At 46.1% G+C, this 20168-nt stretch overlaps 1 protein-coding gene across 1 annotated transcript; it reads right to left on the minus strand.

Annotated features, from left to right (window-relative positions):
• Positions 1–3091: 3091 nt before the first annotated feature.
• Positions 3092–17172, minus strand: TNFSF15 (TNF superfamily member 15). The gene is made up of 4 exons (XM_049832507.1): positions 16975–17172; positions 10194–10245; positions 9530–9577; positions 3092–3519 (listed from the first exon to the last, which is right to left on the minus strand). The coding sequence occupies exons 1-4, from the start codon at positions 17170–17172 to the stop codon at positions 3092–3094; spliced, it is 726 nt and encodes a 241-aa protein (XP_049688464.1).
• Positions 17173–20168: the final 2996 nt, after the last annotated feature.

Below are 20168 nucleotides of genomic sequence, written 5' to 3' on the forward strand. Positions count from 1 at the left end.
TTGTGTTATGGCCTCGAAAGAATGCTACATCATGTCATTTGTAGAAATAAAGAGCTTTCTGAACTTCTGTAACTGTCTCAGAACAGCTAGAATTTGCACTCCAATTTTCTCCATGGATAAACCAAATTCATCCTATATAACACTTCACAGAAGCATTCCTACCTAGTCGCTGAGATTCACCTGTCCTGGACAGGTCACTTTTAAGTCTTCCCTTTATAAGATTTACCATGTTGTTTCATGTGCTAGTCACCTAAAGTGCTTTACGTGGTGGTCTGCAAGAGCTGGAAATTTCATCTTTTCATGAGTTCAGTTCTTATTTTGGGCACACAACTAAGGGATCAGAAGCTCAGAAGAACTTAGCATGGGGTGTTGAGAGAACACTTTAGAAAATCTAAGAAATGGGAAGTCTTGGGGCTTCTCAGAGAATAATCTTGTCTTGAACTGCCAAAAGTGTGAGATTTCACCAGATTTTGGGGGGGGGGGGGGGGGGGGGGCAGTTCTGAGCAGTAAGAACAGCACTGCCAAGGAACTGAATGACCAGACACCCTTTCTGAGAAGTAATGAGGCCAGGTCGGCTGTGCTGGGTGCTGAACAGATACATGGGGAATAACTGCTCCTGTCTCAGCCAGTTCCAGCTTAAAAGAAAAGGCTGAACAGGTGGATGAAACATAGGAGAAAGGACTTAAAGACAGAAGCGAATCTAGCTAATAAAGACATTGGAGGATGTTTTGGGCAAGAGTGTTTGCACCTTCTAGCAGGATCATTACCTTTAGTTTCTGCCATCCTAACCTATTTTCAGATGTCAAGTTTTCTCTGTGCACTGGGGTGATTGGCAGGAAGGTGCCTGTGGGAGAAAGGGATCAAGAGGACAGTTGAGATGAGGATGTGGGGAAAATGAAGGACAAGTCAAAGAAAGGATGGGAAGCCAAACTGTCATGAGGTTTTGATGCATGGACATTGTCAACGTCTCCCAGATGTTGTTGTATAGTGTTGTATAGTGGACCAACACCCAATGACTAGACTCAAGGAGAATCTGGAAGCAAGACAGACACCTGCTGAGGAAAGAAGGGCAGAGCAAGATAGCAATCTCCTAGCTTTTGCGATGTGTTTAATGCTGTCTCAGTGTGGATAAAACAGTGAAGGACTGAGACCTACTATGGACCCAGGCACTGCAGAAGAGGGAAGGATGGTCAAAAAGCCTTCTTTTCTGAGGTGATTTACTACATAAAAGACCTGCTAGGTTTAAGAGGTATAGTCATGCTGTCAGCATGAAGACACCAAGCCATGAAGAGGCAGAGATCCTGGTGCTGCCTGGATCTTCCACCTCCTACTCTGCTTCTCTCCTCCCTTTACCCCCAATCTGCTTTGGCCTTCCTCTATGCTCTATGCTTCAGCTGTGCTACTGACTTTTCCATGTTAGTTCAAACAGATCTTCATATAGAATTAAATTGTCTCCTGCTAGGAATAGGCTTGCTGTGGACAAAGCAGCCTGGTCTCACCGCTGGTTGGGCTGCAATATCACACACGGTCTTTTGTAGATGGGCTGTCTCCACCAGAGAACTTCTCTGCCCATTTGAGCTCTTCAGCTACAACCCCCTGTCCCGGTGCTACGTACTCCCCAACCTCAGTACCTCCCTGACACTAACAGTGTGCTTTTGGGCCCCACCATGGCTTTGAGTGGAAATGTTAACTAGGCAATCAAGCTTTGCTGTCACTTCTGACCAAGAAGTGGAAAATGGAGGAAATCCAATGAGGTGAGGCAGGAAAGAGTTGCAGAGAGTGAAGCCTGGTTGTTGCAGAATGGCTGGATGGTAGGTGCTCAGGTGTGAGACCTCCTGGTAGTTAAGAATGCGAAGTCCAAATCTACGAGAACATGACTTGAGTCATTGTCAGTGATGTATTTATTGTGGGAGGAGAAGGAAAGCTGTGGAATTTCTCTGAGAGACAGTAAGGTCAATGAAAATAGTGATGTCCAAGATGGGAAGCTAAACATTCCTGAGCTCCGCACCTGGTCGTGGCATGCCATGATCGTGTCTTTGGATCTTTTGACCTTGTGTAGGGAGTACTGCTTGCCAGCCTTCACCAAGGGAAAGGCTGGGGAGTCCCTTGTGGTTAGGGGACCGCTGCAGCATTGGCAATGGATGCAAGGGGGAGCACCAAGACAGTGATTTCTTTAGTTGTGCTTGCTTTGCATTAAACATAATGGAAAGCAAAACATTGCAGAGGTTTTCTCTCAAAATTTCAGTGGTTTATTTAAATTGTGGAAAATTTTGCTGCACGTCTCTCTCTGCCTTGTCTTTTCTGTTTTCCTAATGTTACGACCTAGGGGGGAGATTCCACTTTCATGCTGAAACAGAAAGTGTTTGTGTATGTTCCCTAGAAATTCTACATACAGTTTTGAGGCTGTATATTGACTTAAAGAACTGTAAACAATTTCTTGGGGGAAAAAATTTCAGGTAGCTTCTACAAAACACAAGATATAATTTTAATCTACTTTACAGGAAAGTTGGAAGGGGTTAGTTAAGCAGTTAATGATTAATCTGAGCTTTATGTTAGTGCAAAGTACTGAGCAAATCTATTTGTAAGGAAATGATGAAAAGTAATTACCTTTTAGAACTGAGAATCTGAAGAAGGGTCATGCAAAACTATACTGGAAGCACTGGAGAAAGTTCAGAACACTTTTTTGGGTTGAGGAAATTGTACATTGGAGGAGGAATTAGTAATGTAGCTTAGCTGCAATATTCAAGATCAATATTCCTACCCACAGGTATAGCTGTTCCTCCCTAGCTTTCAAAATTTTAAAGAGCTCTCAGTTTTTACTTTCAAAAATATTTTTTTTCTCCAATCTGACCTTCATTCTTCTGGTTTGATTTTTTTTTGGGGGTGGGGTGGGTGGGTGGGTCGATTCAACCTGTGGCTTTAGCTTTCCCTACCCCTTAATTTAAGGCTGTAGGGAGCTGCAGGGGGGTGACAGTACAGAAGAAGGATAACAGCACAGAGATTGCACCCTGACACACGCCCACAAAGCCAAGGTCCTGCAAGGTCACACCAGGGCCCTGAAGGGAAGCCCCCACCAGCTGCTGCCAGGGACCTACAGTAAAAAGGCACCAAAGAAGGTTTTGTGCTCCTTAGTGTAATCCACCAGCTTGATGTCACTAACGTTGACCATTAGCTTGTCTCCCACTTCTAAGGAGACCACGGCACCCAGATATATTGGCTGGAACCAGCTGTTTCCCTTTTCACTGAGGGTCTTGGTGCCAGTCAGCAGCTGGGTGGGCTCAGGGTAACTGTCAGTGACTTTGGTGATGATCTCAGTGACAGAATTTGTTTTACTGTGTCTTTCAATGGGCCCTCGGAAAGTGACCTGAGCATAGACATAGTAGTCCCCAGACACAGGTATCACCAGTGCGTTGCTGGAATAACTCAGGTTGTTCTTGGTAAAAGCCAAGCCTCGCTTGTCTTCCCACTGCAGGATGGGCAGATGGTTTCCCATGGTGTCAGCAAGATCTTGTCTCTTCACTGTGGGAGGAAGAGAGAGGGAGAAGAGATGGGTTAGTTTGCTACAGCTGGGGATATGCTGCTGAACGTAATGTGAGTTCTCTACTCCTAAGGGCAAGCAGTTTAAACAGGGTAATCAAAATGGTAGGACAGAAATGTTCTTATTTTACAGTTTGAAAACAGAGGTGAATTGGCTGCAGGCCAACTGTCCAGTGATATTTTTAAAGGGTGTCCATAGCGTGTCCAGATCTGAGCAATCAGGAGTGAAAGCCCAGGATGTTTTTGGAAGACGTTGGCCAGCGCAGGCTGCCCGAAGGGGTATGCTGTGACTGGATGGCCTTGTTGTGGGCCAGATCCCGAATGATGAGACTGTCCTTCCTAAAGACTGAGTCTCGTGGCACTGTGGAGCAATACAGATGGTTTTACCCTGCAGGTCCGGGGTGCTATCTTACCTACCTACAGAGTAAAAACCTCTTCCTGAAGTGAAACCAGTGCTGGGACAGTATACACATGTGTACCATGCCTGTACCTGATGGTTCCGGACAGTAATAATACTAAAGCATCATTTTCTTCAGCAGCGATGGATTGCAGTTAGGTTTCTTAGACAGACACTATCGTGCTTGCAAAAGTTTCACAATGATCAGCATGATCTATCACCAAGAACTTAGACACCTGAACTTCTCTTCCTGCCAAGTTGCTTCTGAAGGATGTTACGGTTTGTTAGCCCCTGTGTCAAGCTTTTCTTCCTGAGTGTTCACAATGAAAGCTTTTGCTGTAGAATTGTTTTTGGCTTACCAGTGTCATTTGATTCTACCAAAACCTCAAAAGACCCCACTATGCTTCAGGAGGCCCAATTCCAAAGCAACACGTTGTATTCAAAACCATTTTTATCTCTCTCTCTCGTTTTGTTTTGGTTTGGGTTATTTTATATATAAATGCTTTGCTAGAACAAAACACTAAGCTTGGTGTTAGCCTTCACTTTCCTCCAGACTTTTTCCCAGTCTTGTGGTTAACTGATTACAAGCAGAGCTCTAATCCAGACCCCAACATCAGTCTGATCCAAGCTAAGGATGATCCCCATGCTGCAGAGGTCTCAGGGGAAGGATCGGGGAACTGTTGCCCTGTTCCCTTCGCCTCTCCTCCACCATTTTAATTTCTCACACACACACACACCAGCCAGGAGAATAAGCCCTAGCACTTACTCATTTTTATGCAGGGAAGAGAAAGAGTTTCTCTGCTCTTTACTGACTGCCACATAAAATTGTTCTGGTAGAACAGCAGCTGAGGCAGTGAAAAGGAAGCAGATAAATACCATTAAGATTCTGTCAGGTATTAAAAGGAACCTGGAAAGTTCATGTTAAATGCTGAGAAAGACTGAGGCAACTGCTTTCCAGGAAAGTAGACCTTTTTCATGAGCTTGAGTTAATGTTTAAAGTTGATTTTGATTCAGTACTTGGGGAAAGGCTGCGTGTGCATGGGCAGGGAGGCAAACGGAATGCAGGTAAGGGAAAGCTTTGAAATTCTCTTTGCAATAACCATTAGGTTTCTCCTGGGTGAAATAAGATTCAGAAAAACTAATGTGCTCAGCTCCCAGTGGCATCCGTTTCCCTCTCTTTTCTAGCAATAAATAATCTGTAAGGAGACAAGAAGGTGTTAGGAGTGCAATTTCTTGCATATTCTCTGAGTAGCACAACAAAATAACGGGGGTTTTTTTCAGCCTGCCTGTGAGTGCTGCTTGAAGTATCAAATCTTTCTGATCTTTCTCCAGGAGGCAAAGTACATGAGGAGAGTATTTCTGTGTGGGAGAACAGTAGACAGGGATTGTGATAGCAAGCCAAGCTAAATTATAGAAGTATTATGAAGACTACGAGGCTTAGAGCCAATAGAGCTTTGCCTGATACAGAGAGAGAGGGATAAAAGAAAATTAAAGTACTCATGGTCTGCCTTCATCCTCATCTACCTCTCAGGTGTCCAGGGATTGGCCTTAGTCCTTGCGAAAACTAAAGTAGCATTTGGGTCACTCTAAGGCTTACAAGAGCTTGGAGTAATACCTCTCAGAGATCAGCTGGTAGCAGATGAAATCTTGTTTGAGATGGGAAGGATCAGAAGAGATCAGAATATTTCCAGAAAATGTCCCAGGCTCTTTTCCATCTTGGGAATTTGGGGGGAAAATTGAAGAGAAGCTGCATGTGAAATATTTTTTTCTGTGTAGAATGACGCATTTAAAATGTCAAGGACACTCAATTCTTAAATGTTTTTTGTAACCAACAAGCATCTCAAATGAAGTACATGATTTCATAACTTCTAGAATTAAGCAACTCCAAGTTTTACAGCTATAATGTCCCTTTTAGGATAAAGCTCACTCTATTGATGGTCTCTATTTTCAAGTTAATTAATTTTTCCCATGCTTTCAATACCGGTCAAGAGGAAAAATGCATGTTCAAGTGCCTTTGAATACAGTACGGCTCCTTTTCTAGCAGCATTTGTACTTTGTATTTGTCATTTATTTATTTCATAAATACATGGAGCTCTACATCCTGCAAATATACCTATTATGCTGTCCTGGTTTTGGCTGGGATAGTGTTAATTGTCTTCCTAGTAGCTGGTACAGTGCTATGTTTTGAGTTCAGTATGTGAAGAATGTTGATAACACACTGATGTTTTCAGTTGTTGCTAAGTAATGTTTAGTCTAAAAGTCAAGGATTTTTCAGCTCCTCACGCCCAGCCAGCGAGAAGGCTGGAGAGGCACAAGAAGTTGGGAAGGGACACAGCCAGCGCAGCTGACCCAAAGTGGTCAAAGGGGCATTCCACACCATGTCACGTCATGCCCAGTATATAAACTGGGGGGAGTTGCCCTGGGGGGGCGGAGCTTGGGAACTAACTGGGCATCAGTTGGTGAGTGGTGAGCAATTGCATTGTGCATCACTTGTTTTGTATATTCCAATCCTTTTATTAGTCTTATTGTCATTCTATTATTGTTGCTATTATCATTATTAGTTCCTTCCTTTCTGTTCTACTAAACTGTTACAATCTCAACCCAAGAGTTTTACCCTTTTTTTCCCCCCAATTCTCTCCCTCATCCCACTGGGTGGGGGGGGAGTGAGTGAGTGGCTGTGTGGTACTTAGTTGCTGGCTGGGGTTAAACTGTGACATATGCTAACTCTTGAAGTAAATAAAATCGGCTTTTAATAAGGGATTAATTGTTACAATTCCTTCAACTTTCGCATCCACTATAAATTTTCGGCATCCCTTGCATGTGAAATTACTTCTCCTTTCCCAAAATGTCTTTTGGTTTAGTCCCTTGCTGGAGAATCCCTGTTGCTTGGCAGTTTTGAGGTACATTTTGTGGCATATTGCTGAACTTGTGGGGCTTCTACAACTCTTAGCCCTCACCAGTGTGAAAGCCTGATACTGAACACTGTACTCGGACATCAGACTCCTGCTCTCAGCAAGTGAGTAGAGCCTGAGTCTCCTGTTGTAGTAAAGCCCTTGTACAGCATGCACCGCGAAGTCCCATGGCTGCAGGGTCTCTGTTGCTCAAGATTGTGCCCTGGGAGTTTAATAACTTCCAACAATCAAGTGGAACCAGAAAGTGATGTTATACCCAGATTTAGTGGGGGGCTCGGGTACCATTGCAGCATGATAAGTGTGAGCCAGGTATTTGATGGGGTTTCTGCAACATAGTTCATCCAGCCGTGCCGCAGGCTGGTGACAAGAAGGAATAGACATTGGTCTGCATCTTGACCCAAAGTCCAACCAAATACCTCAAAGAGGGGATGATGGCATGGTGCAGTCAGCACCAAATATACATTAGTGCACAGGAGAGACTGGGGATGGAGAAAAGTCCTAGCTAGGTATTCCCACGGCTTGTCCCATTCTTCACTAGCCATAGCCAGCCTGAGAGAGGAGATCTTGATGCCAGTTTGGATAAGTTCAAAATGCTCACTATATGTTAAAAAGGCCAAGAGCAGGTGGAAAATTCATCATAAAGGAACAGGGACCAAAACATCGAGTCATTCTGCTACTGCTAATTCAGTGGTGCATTCCCGTGAAAGTACTGTGGCTAGTTATTCCTCTTGCTCCTCTGCTCTCACCTTCAGAGTGTATGTGCCTAAAACTAGAAAAAGACAGAGAGAATAGAGATCTGGAAGAGATTTCCTACACGTGCGAGTTTGTAGTCTACCAACTTCACTTTGAAAAAGGTACCTGAGGTGGGGGAAATGTAACAAAGATCTGAGGAATAATTATTCCTCTTTCACTTTCTATGCACAAGTCATGGTTTGTGAGAAGACCAGGCTGGCACTCAAGAAATTATTATGCAGCAAGTTTAAAATAACAGGAAATATTTTCTGACTGTGATGTACTGTTAAGCTTGGGAATTCCTTGCCACAGGGCACAGCACCAAAAATATGCTTGGGCTAAAAAAAGGTCAAAGGTAAGTTCATGGAAATTAGGTTCCCTGATGGCTACATAGCACAGCAGCCTGGGTGTAGCCTTTTTTGCACAGAAAAGGAGCAGTAAAATCCCCTTAGCTTTTTCCTCTTCATCCTCCTTGCTATGGCCAGCAGTGACTGGCCCAAACCAGCAGGTTGAAGAGGATGGGCACCATCCCAGGGACACTGCCCAGGAATGACAGCTAAGGAATTTTTGCAAATGGGGGGCCTGAGGAAATTTGAAGAAAACTGTTGGGTGCTTCCCTGTGGCAAATGGACTTTTGTGCAACCCAGGGAAGTTCCCGTCAGCAGAGCTGTGCTTTGGCTGCTCTTCTGAGTCAGCTGCACTGGGAGCCTCTGGGTCTCTCTGCCATGGGAGGATTCAGGGGAAACAGAGAGACTTACACTAGCAGACGTGGTTATTTTGCTCTTGCAAACTTGCACTTAAGCATATACGTGGTTTTGAACAAGGACAGGTCAGTTTTGGAGCTCTAGCAACCTGTGTGCGAAAGGGGATGGGACCAAGGATGAGCATTCAGAAGGAGCTTGTGGATTAGGGAAAGCAAACTACGCTGGGAAAGAAATCAGCCCTGAAATACTGTACATTTAACCTGTTTAACCCTGTAGGTGAATTTGTGTGAAGTATCATGCCACTTCTTGCATGCTTCAAGTTACTAAAGTGCTCCCCTGGGACAACACACAGGGTGTTGGGGAAGCCTCTGCAGTGAGCTGCATTTTTGAGAGGTATAAATTGCCTTAGGTCAGAGCAGCTGGAGAGCCTTGCAGCACTCAGCTCCATCCACATGGAAACCAGCCATGAACTTTTTCCTTTTCTCTGGTAATACCTCAATTTTCCAGGCGGTTAGAGTTAGTGAGGATGGCGGAAGGCTCAGGACAGCGTCCTTGGTGTGATGACAGTTACAACTTAAGGCTGAGGTGGTGAGATGGTGGCCTTGCAAATGCTGGCAGCCCCTCAGAAATGTATGGCAGCCCACCCTGCAACAGTGCTTTGCGACAGCATCCTCCAAACACAAGATAAGGGCTTGGAGGGGTTCAGCTGGACATAACTCTTCCCTTGCTTTCTCCAATGTGAGTCAGAGGTGATCTCAGTAAAAACAGGAGGCTATTTGATGGCAATATGGTGTGTGTGGCCCAAGTCAGAACTTGCAGAAAAATAAGGGCTCTAAAACCGGTCTTATTTGACATGATTTTGCTCCAAAACTGCTAGTTTTCCCAACTCACTGCTCCATGAGGGCTCACTTAGGCTCTTTCCACTGCCTTTTCTAGGGGATTCAGCAGATCACTAAGATACCAGGCACCTATTTAAGTTTGGTTACAAGAGCTGCTCATTCAATGAAATAAATGGCTTGGAAATGTGGCAAGAAGAAAAGTTTCTGCCAACTACCTCCTTCACGGGCCCTTTTCTACAAACACAGGCTGGAATAAATCTGTTGTAGTCAACAAGGCAAAGCTGTGATTATTTTCCCCATGTTTCCTGCAACACCTGATCCTATCAGGCCCATAGAAACCAAGATTATTGCACCACGACATCTGCTCTAATACCCATGGGAAATGCTTCATTTTTGAGCAAGCATTACCTGTCAGGTGCGCTCTTGGCTTTTCTGTACTGGAAAGTGTATCTGTACCTGAGGGGGAAAAAGAAAAAACAGTGTGTAAGGGTGTTTGCTATTCAAGTCAATGAGATGTGAGTGGTGATCAATGCCACTGAGGAAACGTGTCCAGCCCCTTTCCATTTCTGCATATGTTTGAGTTGGGAGTTATTCACTGTGATTGTTTATTGACACCACTGAGGTAATAAAATCCCTTTGCAAATGACTGAGCTTGTCAGGCCTGCTGCGGTGTCGACAGGACGCATCATGGCTGTGTCTTAAATTGCTGGAGGGTGAACAGAAGGGAGGTGTGGTATGCACGGGCTGCAGAATCCATGCTTTTGCATGTTCAGGGAGTTATACCGATCTCAGAGAGCTGCTGGGGAGGTCTGTGCCTGCACTAGAAGGAGCGAGCTTGCACAGCCCTGGGGCTAGAAATGCTCGCACTTTTGCTACGGCCCCAGTCATCTCCCTGCATCTTGTTGCCCAGGTTTGCCTCTGTCTGCCCTAGCTCACCTGGCTTGGGAAAGATTTGGGTGGTGAGAGCGGAGGGCAGGTGGGGAGGCATCTGCCAGCAGCGTGCTGTGGCAGAGATTGCAAAACCTCAGTAAACAAAGGTGTTTGGGATGGGGGAAAGGACTGGCAAACTTACCAGCAGCTAGTGCCCGTTGCTTCAGAAAGTGAGAGTCCCTCTCTTCTGTGACCTGCAGGAGAGATTTGCAAGTGGTAAGCTCAGGGCTCCAGGGGGTACACTAGCTCCACACAGGGTCTGGTTTGCATTATCCCAGAAAATGGAATATGCCACAGTAATATTATCAACCTCAGCTAGAGCTTTTATGTAAAAGGACAAGCCCTGACAGGGCTTTGCTTCATTGCAAGAGTTTTCTGCTGTTTGTTTGAAACAGCCTGCATCTCAGAAAAGGTGCCAGGGACAGAACCTGGGATCCTGTGGTGGTGGTTGTGTTAAACTCCAGTATTGTTCAGAGGCTGGACAAGCCCTTGGCATAACTGGGGGAGGACTGGCGGAGTGGCCAGTGTGAATTAGCCTTTGATAACCCTCCTTTGTGGCAGTGCCTCTATCCAGCACTGCTGGAGCACCTCTGCTGCCTAGAGATGCTCCTGTCCCTCAGTCTGTGCAGAGCAAACAGAGCAAGCGGAGTGATGCGAGTGATTCTTCCCTGTCTCCAGACCCAGCAGGTCTGAGCCTTTGCAGGCGCTCAATGAATCCATAATGCCAGCGAAAAGACTAACTGACGTGTATCAGCTACAGAACTGCTGTTTCACCTGCTTTTCTTTCTGCATCTGTGTTATTTCAAACTGTTAGTCTGTTGCTTAGGTCTGTCTTGAATGTTGGGTTGCCTCATTGGAGGATGGAAAGGAGCTGAGCAGGTCAGAGTGCTGCTGGCAGAGGGTGAGCTCTGTGGCTCGCTGACACTCCACCAAGGGAAGGCAGGGTGATTCACGTTTGCTTACCTCTTACGTTTTGTTCTAGAGCCGAACGCCAGCACGCTCATAACACATCCCTGTGCCAACATGCATTGCATGGCAGCAGGGCATGGCCCTGGGCCATACCGAATGGTTCTCACATTTAGGTTGAGCAGTTCAAAGGGAAGCTGCTGTCTGCCTGCCACACGCCTACCAGGTTCTTCTGACTCATGCTTGGGCATGGCCGGTGGCTTCTCGCCAGGTGCCAGTCCTCTTACAGCAGCCTGCAAAGCAGCGTGGGTCCTAACCGGAGGATGCTGCGGGATGCTGACTCTGGATCCAGCCTCCCTGGGGCGTGAGGAGCATCCCTTATGCTTTCCCCAGGGCACCAGCCAGCTCAGGGTGGACTATCAGGGCTGTCAGGAACCCCTATCATGCAAAGTTTGTCAGTAGCATGCTGGTGTGGTATGGTGTGTTTTATGGACAGCTACAATAAATACATCGAATAAACTGCCACTGATCAGATTGCAGCTAAGGATTTGATGCACACTGCTTAATAAACAGGCTGAAATAGTATTAGCACGTAGGTGCTGAAGCTATCTCCTGGTGGCTGTGTCTCACAAATACTCACTTCAAATACTGCAGAAGTAGTAAATAGATACTTTATATTGGCCTAGGGAAGGAGAGCGTTTGGGGGAGAAGAGTCAGGCTGCCTGGGTTTGGGGACTGCTAGCTACTCTAGTAAGCCCAAAGAAATTTTAATGTTTTACTAGCAGTAAACATCCATGTGCTCCTGCAGAAAACCTGATTTCTAAAATAGTTGCTCCAGCGTGATGGAAAAAAAAATGGAGAAGGAAAACTGCAAGGAAGTCTCTCTCTTTTTTGTTTTTTTTTTCTTTCTTTCTCCCTTCCTCACCTGTATACACATATATAGCTCAGCCATAGCAGTCTGCTGCTCTGCAGGAAATGTCATCTACACAAGACGGTGGTGCGAAAGCTCAGTATGTGGCTGAGAGAGAGAAATGGTGTTGTGCTGTCAGTGAGATATCTGGGCCTTTCATTATGACTAATGACTTTCTCCAAGGTACCATCTGCTTGCTGTGGTGTCTAAGCATGACTATACTTTTTGACGTGACGAAGTCATAGCCAGGTGACTTTGTCCTTCCCCCGGTGTGAAGCACAAATAGGTGTGGAGGATTTCCCTCAAACACTCCGCTTGCTTTTGGCCAGACGTATATGCATGTGAGTATGTTTTACACCATTATTTATGTGACAATTCCTACATATTTATCAAGTGACATATTTTCTAATGATGCTAAGTACTGCAATGAGCTACAAATCAATCACAAACCTACATTTAATCATGTAACTTCAGTGGGACTGTTTACATATTTAAAGCCTAACTTCTGCTGAACTACTTCATATAAACTCAGATATTGCAATACAGAGGTGATGGGAAAGTAGGAAAGATATCAAGAAGAATTCTGCTTCTTTATAAAAAATAACAAAATGATTTTGACTAAAAACTGGGAAGAAGCTTTTTATGCAACCTCAATTTACTTGTTTCCAAAGAAGGCCAGATGGAAACTCCAGGTGCAGGAGCTGCATTCATAGATGCTAAAGGACAACGTGGTGTGATAGATAGAGCAGGGTGCTGCAAGGTGTGAAATTATTCTGTTGCTTGGCAAAGGTAAGAGATCTTTTTTTCCCATAATTGTGCTGTTTGATAAGGATACGAATCTAAACCTTCCATAGAAAATATTTTAGTACTAGTCAATGCTACATAATGGCCAGTTATTAGTAATATTTGTCCTAAATAGGCACAGATGTTGTACATTGACGGTGTAGATGAGGTGGTGAGGGAGAGCCTAGCAGCATGAGACAATAGAGAGACCATTTACACAATCAGTGTTTTTGTCTCTTTTCCTTTCATGCTTAGCTGTGATTCTGAAAAGTTCACAGCATGGCTTCAACTTTCCCTTTGGTTACAGTGGAGAGACTGTAACCAGCACTGAGTCATGTTGAAAATCCCACCTTACAGCTGACTTGCAGACAAATGACATCTTAGACACCCAGCTTTAATTACCCTGAATACTGCAGTATGCAAAACAGTTCTATTTTGTTTTGATAACAAGAATGTTCAACTGTATTTATATCCATACATTGCTAAAGCCAAGAAGAAGGGCTGAACATCCCCTGTCACATGCTTTGCCTCTTGCACCTCCAGGAAGGGCCAGGGGTATCTGATAGAGAACTGCATAGGAAAAGCAGCCTGGCACTGCAGGCAGAGAGATTAATGAGCAAAATATCCCCAGCACCTCCATCCACTCCATCTTTAGCACAAAACACTATTTTATGGGCAGGGTCTCTTCAGGTCATACACAGTTCACACACCTACAATTTTGCTAGCTCCAGAGATGCTGCATGGCCTGTCCTGTGCTAGTAAAAACTGGCCTCAAGGAGTATTTTGGCTGGACTATAGTGCCCAGTGTAAGCATGTACCCAGGGCACGTGCTCACTAGCTTCTTTGCCCATGAGGACTATATGCATCAAGCAGCAATGGCCAGTCAGGACTTTTACTGCTGCTGGCTTTTGGAAGGGGAATCCCACACATGTGGACCTAGGTGCAATGCTCAGTGCTTCTCCCCAGACATTTCTCCTTCCCTACAGATGGGGAAGCCATTTCAGGGTCTCTTTCCCATTTGCGCAGGCCATTAGGGCTTCTGGCTCTGTATGTCTGCATGTTCTGGCAGTCCTTATCTGAGCTTTGTTGCTAGCTTTCTGGCTTCATCCTTTCACACAGGATCCAGGTGGAGCTGCTAGGACTTTAAAGTCCCTCCTGTACTGCAGCAGCTCCCTTCTCCATTGCAAGGCTGACATGGCACACAGGTTCACGTGCAATCCTTTGGACAGGTTTTGGAATTTCCCTTGTGCTGCTTGTGGTCCTGCCATGCCAAGGATGCCACGAAAATAAGCCCAAGTACGAACATCTCCAGGCCACAGGACTTGACGGTCTGCTGTATTGGGCTAGCTGAGTGGGTTGCTAAGGTAGCCAGAGATGCTCTCCTGGCTGCTGTGCCATTTCCTTGCTAGATTTGCACACTCAGACAGAAACTTGGCTTCTTTTGGGGAATGATGCACAGCAGTCCTGGCCCTTCCTCTGGAAGGGCACCACTAGAGCCTTTTATATTTCCTGCTAAGAACACAAGCCATGTGTTACTGCTTAAAGAACCCTATTTCCTCACCTCACACTGTCTTGAAGCACAAAAGAAAGTGAGTTCTATTTCCAAAAGGGAAGCAGGGTAGTGAGCCTGGAAGGTGTCCAGAGAAACCATCACCAGACTTGAACTACTCATGCAAGATGTTATACCATGACAGACAACCAGTGGCTCACACATGTTGCTGTAATGACATAACTTGCCCTGCTTTCTCCTGAAAGGGACATTTCTAGAGGAAAAGGTGAGTTTGTATCCCTTCAGAGGCAGAATGTGACACCCTGCGCACCCACACAGAAGCAGAGATGAATAAACTGCCTCACCCCGCAGGCAAATCGAAGAGGCACACCCCTGTTGCGCAAACCTTCCCCGTCTCCCCTTCTCCTCCTCCTTGCTCCAGGAAGGACGGGCTCAGGAATTTACTACATCTGCCTCACCTGCTCAGCTGTCAAGTCCCTCCCTCCTCCCAGGACTGTCCCCAATGCACGAGAAGCTGATAATCTGGCATGTGTGGGCTGAGCTTTGGTCCTGAGGCAACGAAAGGACTCCTCCCACGGGCTCGCTGCTGCAAGGGTCAGCAAGCGAATATGCATCTGGTGCAAACTTGGGTCTGCCCACTTGCTCCCAGTATGCCCAGAGCAGTCATGCCCCAAAACCAGTGCCACAGAGAACTCTGGCACGCACATCTGGTCCCAGCCTAGTCCTCCTGGTTTGGGCTATCAATGGGGCACACGAGGAAGGCATCATTTAGCAATTCAGTTCTAACACTTCAAATGCAGAAGGAAATGCAAAAAGACATTTTCTCCGAGAGCCGTTATGCCCAGAAACGTTCCTACGGACTGAAACAGCCTATGGCCATGCCGAGCTGCAGGGCTGAGCGCCTGTGTTTAGCCTGTGACACAGCTCTGGGGAATTAACAGCAAGTTACACAGGCAGACAAAACCACCCATCTGCACTCTGTTGCTGGATAACCTTGGCGATACAGTTAGTCACCAGCAGAGTGAATGAAAAAATCAGAAAATGCAGGATCCAGCTGAACTGTAGCTGGCCGCTCCACCCACTGAGCTTGACACGAAGGCAGCGGGCAGCCGGCCAGCCCGATGATTTTTCTCTTCCTCACTGAGACTTGCAGAGGCTGTAACTCATCTGATCACCTCATTACATCATTGTGGGAATACTACACGCTAATAATTCAGTGCGTATGCATGGAAATACACACTAGCATAGCCCAGGCTATTGAAAATCTAATGGTTTACATTGAGCTTTTTCTCTTAAGAAGCCAAACCCACTCACAAAAATACTTTTCTCCTCTAACTCTGCCAACAGGGTCAAGAGCCAGGAACACATTACTCCAATCAAACAGGCTAACAGTATTATTTCACTCTAAGCTCATTTCAAGAACTGAACTGTTCTGCTCTGTACAACCTCACAGGATGCAAAAAAAAGAGCAATGCAGCTGAGACTGTCCAAAGAGCCTCTTCACTCCGTGTGCATCCACTCTAGCTGGCCTAAATAGCAGTAACAGGGTCAGCACAGTAACGTGCACTTTCACGTGTGCAAGAAATTGGCAGATTTAACAGCCTGAGGTACCGCGCAGGGCTGCTGCACCTTTTCAGTGGTGCACAAAGGTATAAGCTGATAACGCTGAAGATGCTGCACCCAGAAGCCGTCATTGCTTAGGCGCGAGACACAGGCTGCTCAGACGTGAGGTCAAACAGGGGCTAGCACGCCTCTGTGCAGCCAAAAGCGTGCCCATGTGCAGCCATGGGTACAGCTGTCACACCCTCTAAACATCCATAGGCTAAATGTGTGGCAGGTTAGAAATCTGCCTTCGAGGCCACTTACTAACACTGCTTTCTTTTGCTGTTCCTAAGCGAGCATATAACAAGCGGCCTAATTAGTTGGGGAATTTCATACCTGAAGCTAAAATTAAAACCTTAAATCTTCAGACCTATATGCATATATGCATCCTTCTAGCATGGGGCAGTCCTGTTGAATTCATAGTCTAGAGTAGAAATATAGGCACTTGTTTGCAGTCTGGCATGAGAAGGAGTGGGGCAGCATGGAAGAGCATTAGAAGCAGCCACACCAGCAAGCTTGTCTTTCTAGGAGAAAGTGAGTTTAGCTGTCTGTCAAAGGAGAAGAGCTGAGAAGATCCCTGGATCCAGAGAAAGTTTTGATGGGGAGTAAAAAAGGGATGTGAAATTTAGGGTCAGACTCCTTAATTGTCTCGAATCATGTCTTTGCAGGAGTTTGCATTAATAATTTATGAGAGCTGTAGCTGTCTGCCCAGTGGTGGATGATAGGCACTGACCCCCTGACATCAGCAGCACGGTCAGCAGGTGTTTGCTGAAGTAGGACACTGGCAAGGGAAGTCTCAGAGTTAACCCGAAAGAAGGGCAGAAAATGAGCCATAGTGCCAAAATATGGGTGAAATCAGTGGAGAGACACTGATTCTTGATTTCCATCAAGTAGCAATTTTTCTTAAGCATTTCCTGCGGCATGGCAATAAGAGTTTCAAAGTTGTGCATGGTACTGTGACCTTAGTGAAATGAAAACAAGAGGAACAGAAATGGTTAGTTAAAAAGACCAAACAATAATAAGATTTATCCCAGGCAGATTTGCGCTGCGTAAAGGAGAAGGAATGCAACAGCGAGTTTCTCACACTCCCTTAAACATGAGAAATTCGGAAAGAGAATAAAAGAACCAAACAAATCCAACCCGGGAGACACGGGACGCGGCACTGTCCTCCTCGCAGCGTGGCAGGACAGAAATTGGCCGTCAGCCTCTTACCTGGCCGTTGCAGGAGCTGGGGGCTCTGAGGTTTCCAACCAACAGGTAGGCAGTGGGCAGCGCCAGGACCAGCACGGAGAGCAGGCAGAGCAGCACCGCGCACCGTATCCTCCTCAAATCCTTCCTGAGGTGCATCCTGGAGGCTTGGTTGGTCCTGGGAGCCGTCTCCTCCAGGGTTATCTCGGCCACGCGGTCCATGCTGGCACCCGGTATGCGAGCTGCTGCCGTTCCTGGATGGGAACTGGGAACGGCAAAATCTCTTCTGGCGTCTGCCCTGCATGGAGACCCCCATTAAATAAGAGCTGCCCCGAGTGTGGGAAGGCACCGACACACACACACCCTCCCTCCCAAGGAATGCACCGCCTACAATAGAAACCTAGCTTAGGGAAAGAGAGCACCGCGGCTCCCCGAGCTCCCCGAGGTGCCTACTGCTTGCCTCTGTCTGGCTTTTTTTCCCCCTTGCTGTGCAGAAGGAAGCTAGGAAAGTCCCAGTGGGTGGAACCAGGATAAACCCTGCTGCTGGGCTGGATAAGCTTGAAAGGTTTTCCGCGTGGTAAAGGGAACATGAAACCAATGGGAGTGAAAGTGAGAAGCAGGGGGAGAGCAAGAGCAAGCGGCAGAGATGAGCGGACAACGTGCAGCGTCCCGGAGCCCAGCGGTTTCAACGCAGCCCTGGGAGAACAGGGAAGAGTCTTTAGGGAAAGCGAGGGTATCGCAAATGACCCCAAGAAGGGGTCTGTTTCTCTGAAATGTTGCTTCATTCCTACATTTTAGCAGAATTTGCAGCAGGCTGCAGGTTGCTCAATGTACCTTTTGCAGCAAACAGTCCAGGGTCAGGCCTAAAATAGGGTGTTTAGCTGCCGTGGGGTTCGTCTTCTCCAGACTCATTTTAATTGTGCTTTCACAGGAGCATGTTATCATTACTTGGAAAAGCTGTGACTTTATTGCACTTGCTAAAAATGTATGTCATCTTACTTTATTGATAGCTGCTATCTCTGATTAAAAGGGTCTGCTGCCTATTGGCAACCTCAGGAGCTGCTCAGCAACTGATTTAGGAGAAACAAGCTCCGACAGCAACTGATGGGGCTCCCTTCTCCTGGGGAAGGCTAGCTGCATGCTTGCTCCCTGCCACACAGCAGCAGCCTACCCTCCATCCACTGGCCTTGGTGGGGTTTAGGAAGAGCTTGGCAGGAGCTGTCAGTGGAGATGTTGCCATGTAGACTTATCCAGATTGTTGAAATTGGAATATTTTTTTTCCTGGGAAAACATGGTTCTCATCAAAACTGAAACTTTCTTTGATTTATACATGCATACACACTGATGTGCAGAAACTTCTCCTTTTTCCCTGGGTAAAGAAACAGGATAGAAGCTTACTTATTTTTTAGTGAGAGAGCAACAAGGTTTGGTTTTCCCCACCTCCCCATGAAAAACATTTCAGATTTTTGTTCTTACAAAATAATATCAAAGAATGAAAAATATTTTGTCATGTCTCAGTCTGTCTGCAACCCCACCCGACCTAATAAAAATTCAGCCAGCTTATATCACTTGCACTTCAGTAACACTGCTAGAAATCTTCTTATTGCAATAGTCCAGTGCACCACTTGATATGCTAGAAAGCTAAAAGTCATGCTTTGAGCAGAATGTGTAATTTAGCGAGGATGGCTGAAGCTGTCAGCAGTGGGGAAGGGGATCCTTGCCAGCAGACTGGACAGGGAATAGGCCAAGGAAAGAGAAAATGTGAAGGAGAAAGCAATAGTGAAACCGAGTATGGGTTAGGGAGACGGGACAAGAGAGCTGGTAAAGCACCAAAGGATGTGTGCTCTAATCCGAGCCAAGCCACATAATTCCTCTGTGACCTTAGGCTAGTGACTGACATTGTTTCCTTCTTTAATTCATTGTTTGTTTTCATTTAGGCTGTTAAACCTTGAGGACAAGGACTACTCTGTTTTTACAGCACCCAGAACTGATTTCAGGGCAGGCGTGGCTCTATTTATCATAAATTTTAAAAAGAGAATGGGTGGGAAGGTGCTGCTAAGTTGAGTAGAAAGAAAACTCATTTTTCTGCGGAAGTGCCGTGTAGACATGTGATTTTATTCCCCCCCCGCTCTGGGGTCCCAGTTGCTTATTCTAGGGCAGAGTACTGGAAAACTAAGGCTAATATTTTGGCCATGAGTGTCAAAGTTAATTTTCTCTTCATTGTAAGTGCCACAAAATGCTTAATATGTATTAAAAGCATGTTCTTTACAAGCAGACAACCACAGATATCCCCAATGTGTAAGCCAGCAAACCCCCTGGAGTTTGTTTTATTTTCCAAGGAATTCCAGTAGAGTCGGTTCTGAGTTAAAACATCTTGTAAAAGCTTTTATTGGCCTGACACTTCTTGCAGTGGTGTGTGACCTGCAAACCACCGGCTGGAAGAGGATGTGTAGCCACAGCCCTGGAGACCGAGGGCTGGGCTCTTGAGATGAGACAGAAACAGGTTCATGCTTGGCACCTGGCTCATGAAGCAAAGCTGAGAATTTGTTTTTAAAAAAACCAAGAAAGGAGGGAGAAACTTCTTCTTGTCCAGAGCACAAGTGTGGCTGGCACACGGCATGCCTTTTATTTGCCAGGAGGTCATTCGCCCAAGACGGCTCCACGAGGCAGCTTTAGAGCAGCCAGAACAAACCCAGGTCTGCAGATGTCAGCTGTGGTGCACCATGGACCTGGAGCCTTTCCCAGCCACCTGCTGGCTGCAGAACAGGGAATGGGGACCTTTGGTGACCACGATGGTCTTCTCTTTCCTGTGAATGGAGCTGGGCTGGTGCAGGCAGAATGCGGACAGGGGCAGTCCTGCTTGGCCATCCGTCATGGCAATCTTCAAATTTCTCCTGCTGCTCCCTCTTTGACACCAGCTGAGCTCTCAGCCCTGACTGTTGGGTGAATTCTCCTGCTCATCTCAGATGTGTTCCAGCCTGTGATCCTTGACTAGTTTCTACTGATCAGAGGAATCTGCAGGGGTTACCAATCCAGCTCACCTCTGTAGTTTAACAGGCTTTAAAGAGGGCAGATGTTTTACTGTAGAGTTACACATAAGGGACATATAAATGTTTTTAAAGAGAAGAAAAAACATGAAAGGATTTAGGCATCCAAAGAAATAGTCTTGTCACTGGGGTATGCCACCTCTGTGCTGCTGAGTTTTCTCTTTCTCCTAT

Source organism: Accipiter gentilis, chromosome 29 (assembly GCF_929443795.1).
Source record: "Accipiter gentilis chromosome 29, bAccGen1.1, whole genome shotgun sequence".
Lineage (NCBI taxonomy): Eukaryota > Metazoa > Chordata > Aves > Accipitriformes > Accipitridae > Astur > Astur gentilis.

Bases quoted from the DNA above. Each gene is read 5' to 3' on its own strand.
- TNFSF15 (XM_049832507.1), bottom strand. From the start codon at position 17,172: ATGGACCGCGTGGCCGAGATAACCCTGGAGGAGACGGCTCCCAGGACC. The intron at 10,246-16,974 runs GTAAGAGGCTGA...TCTCTCCTGCAG, and splicing joins CCAGCTCCTGCAACGGCCAG to GTCACAGAAGAGAGGGACTC. The intron at 9,578-10,193 runs GTAAGTTTGCCA...TTTCCCCCTCAG, and splicing joins GCAACGGGCACTAGCTGCTG to GTACAGATACACTTTCCAGT.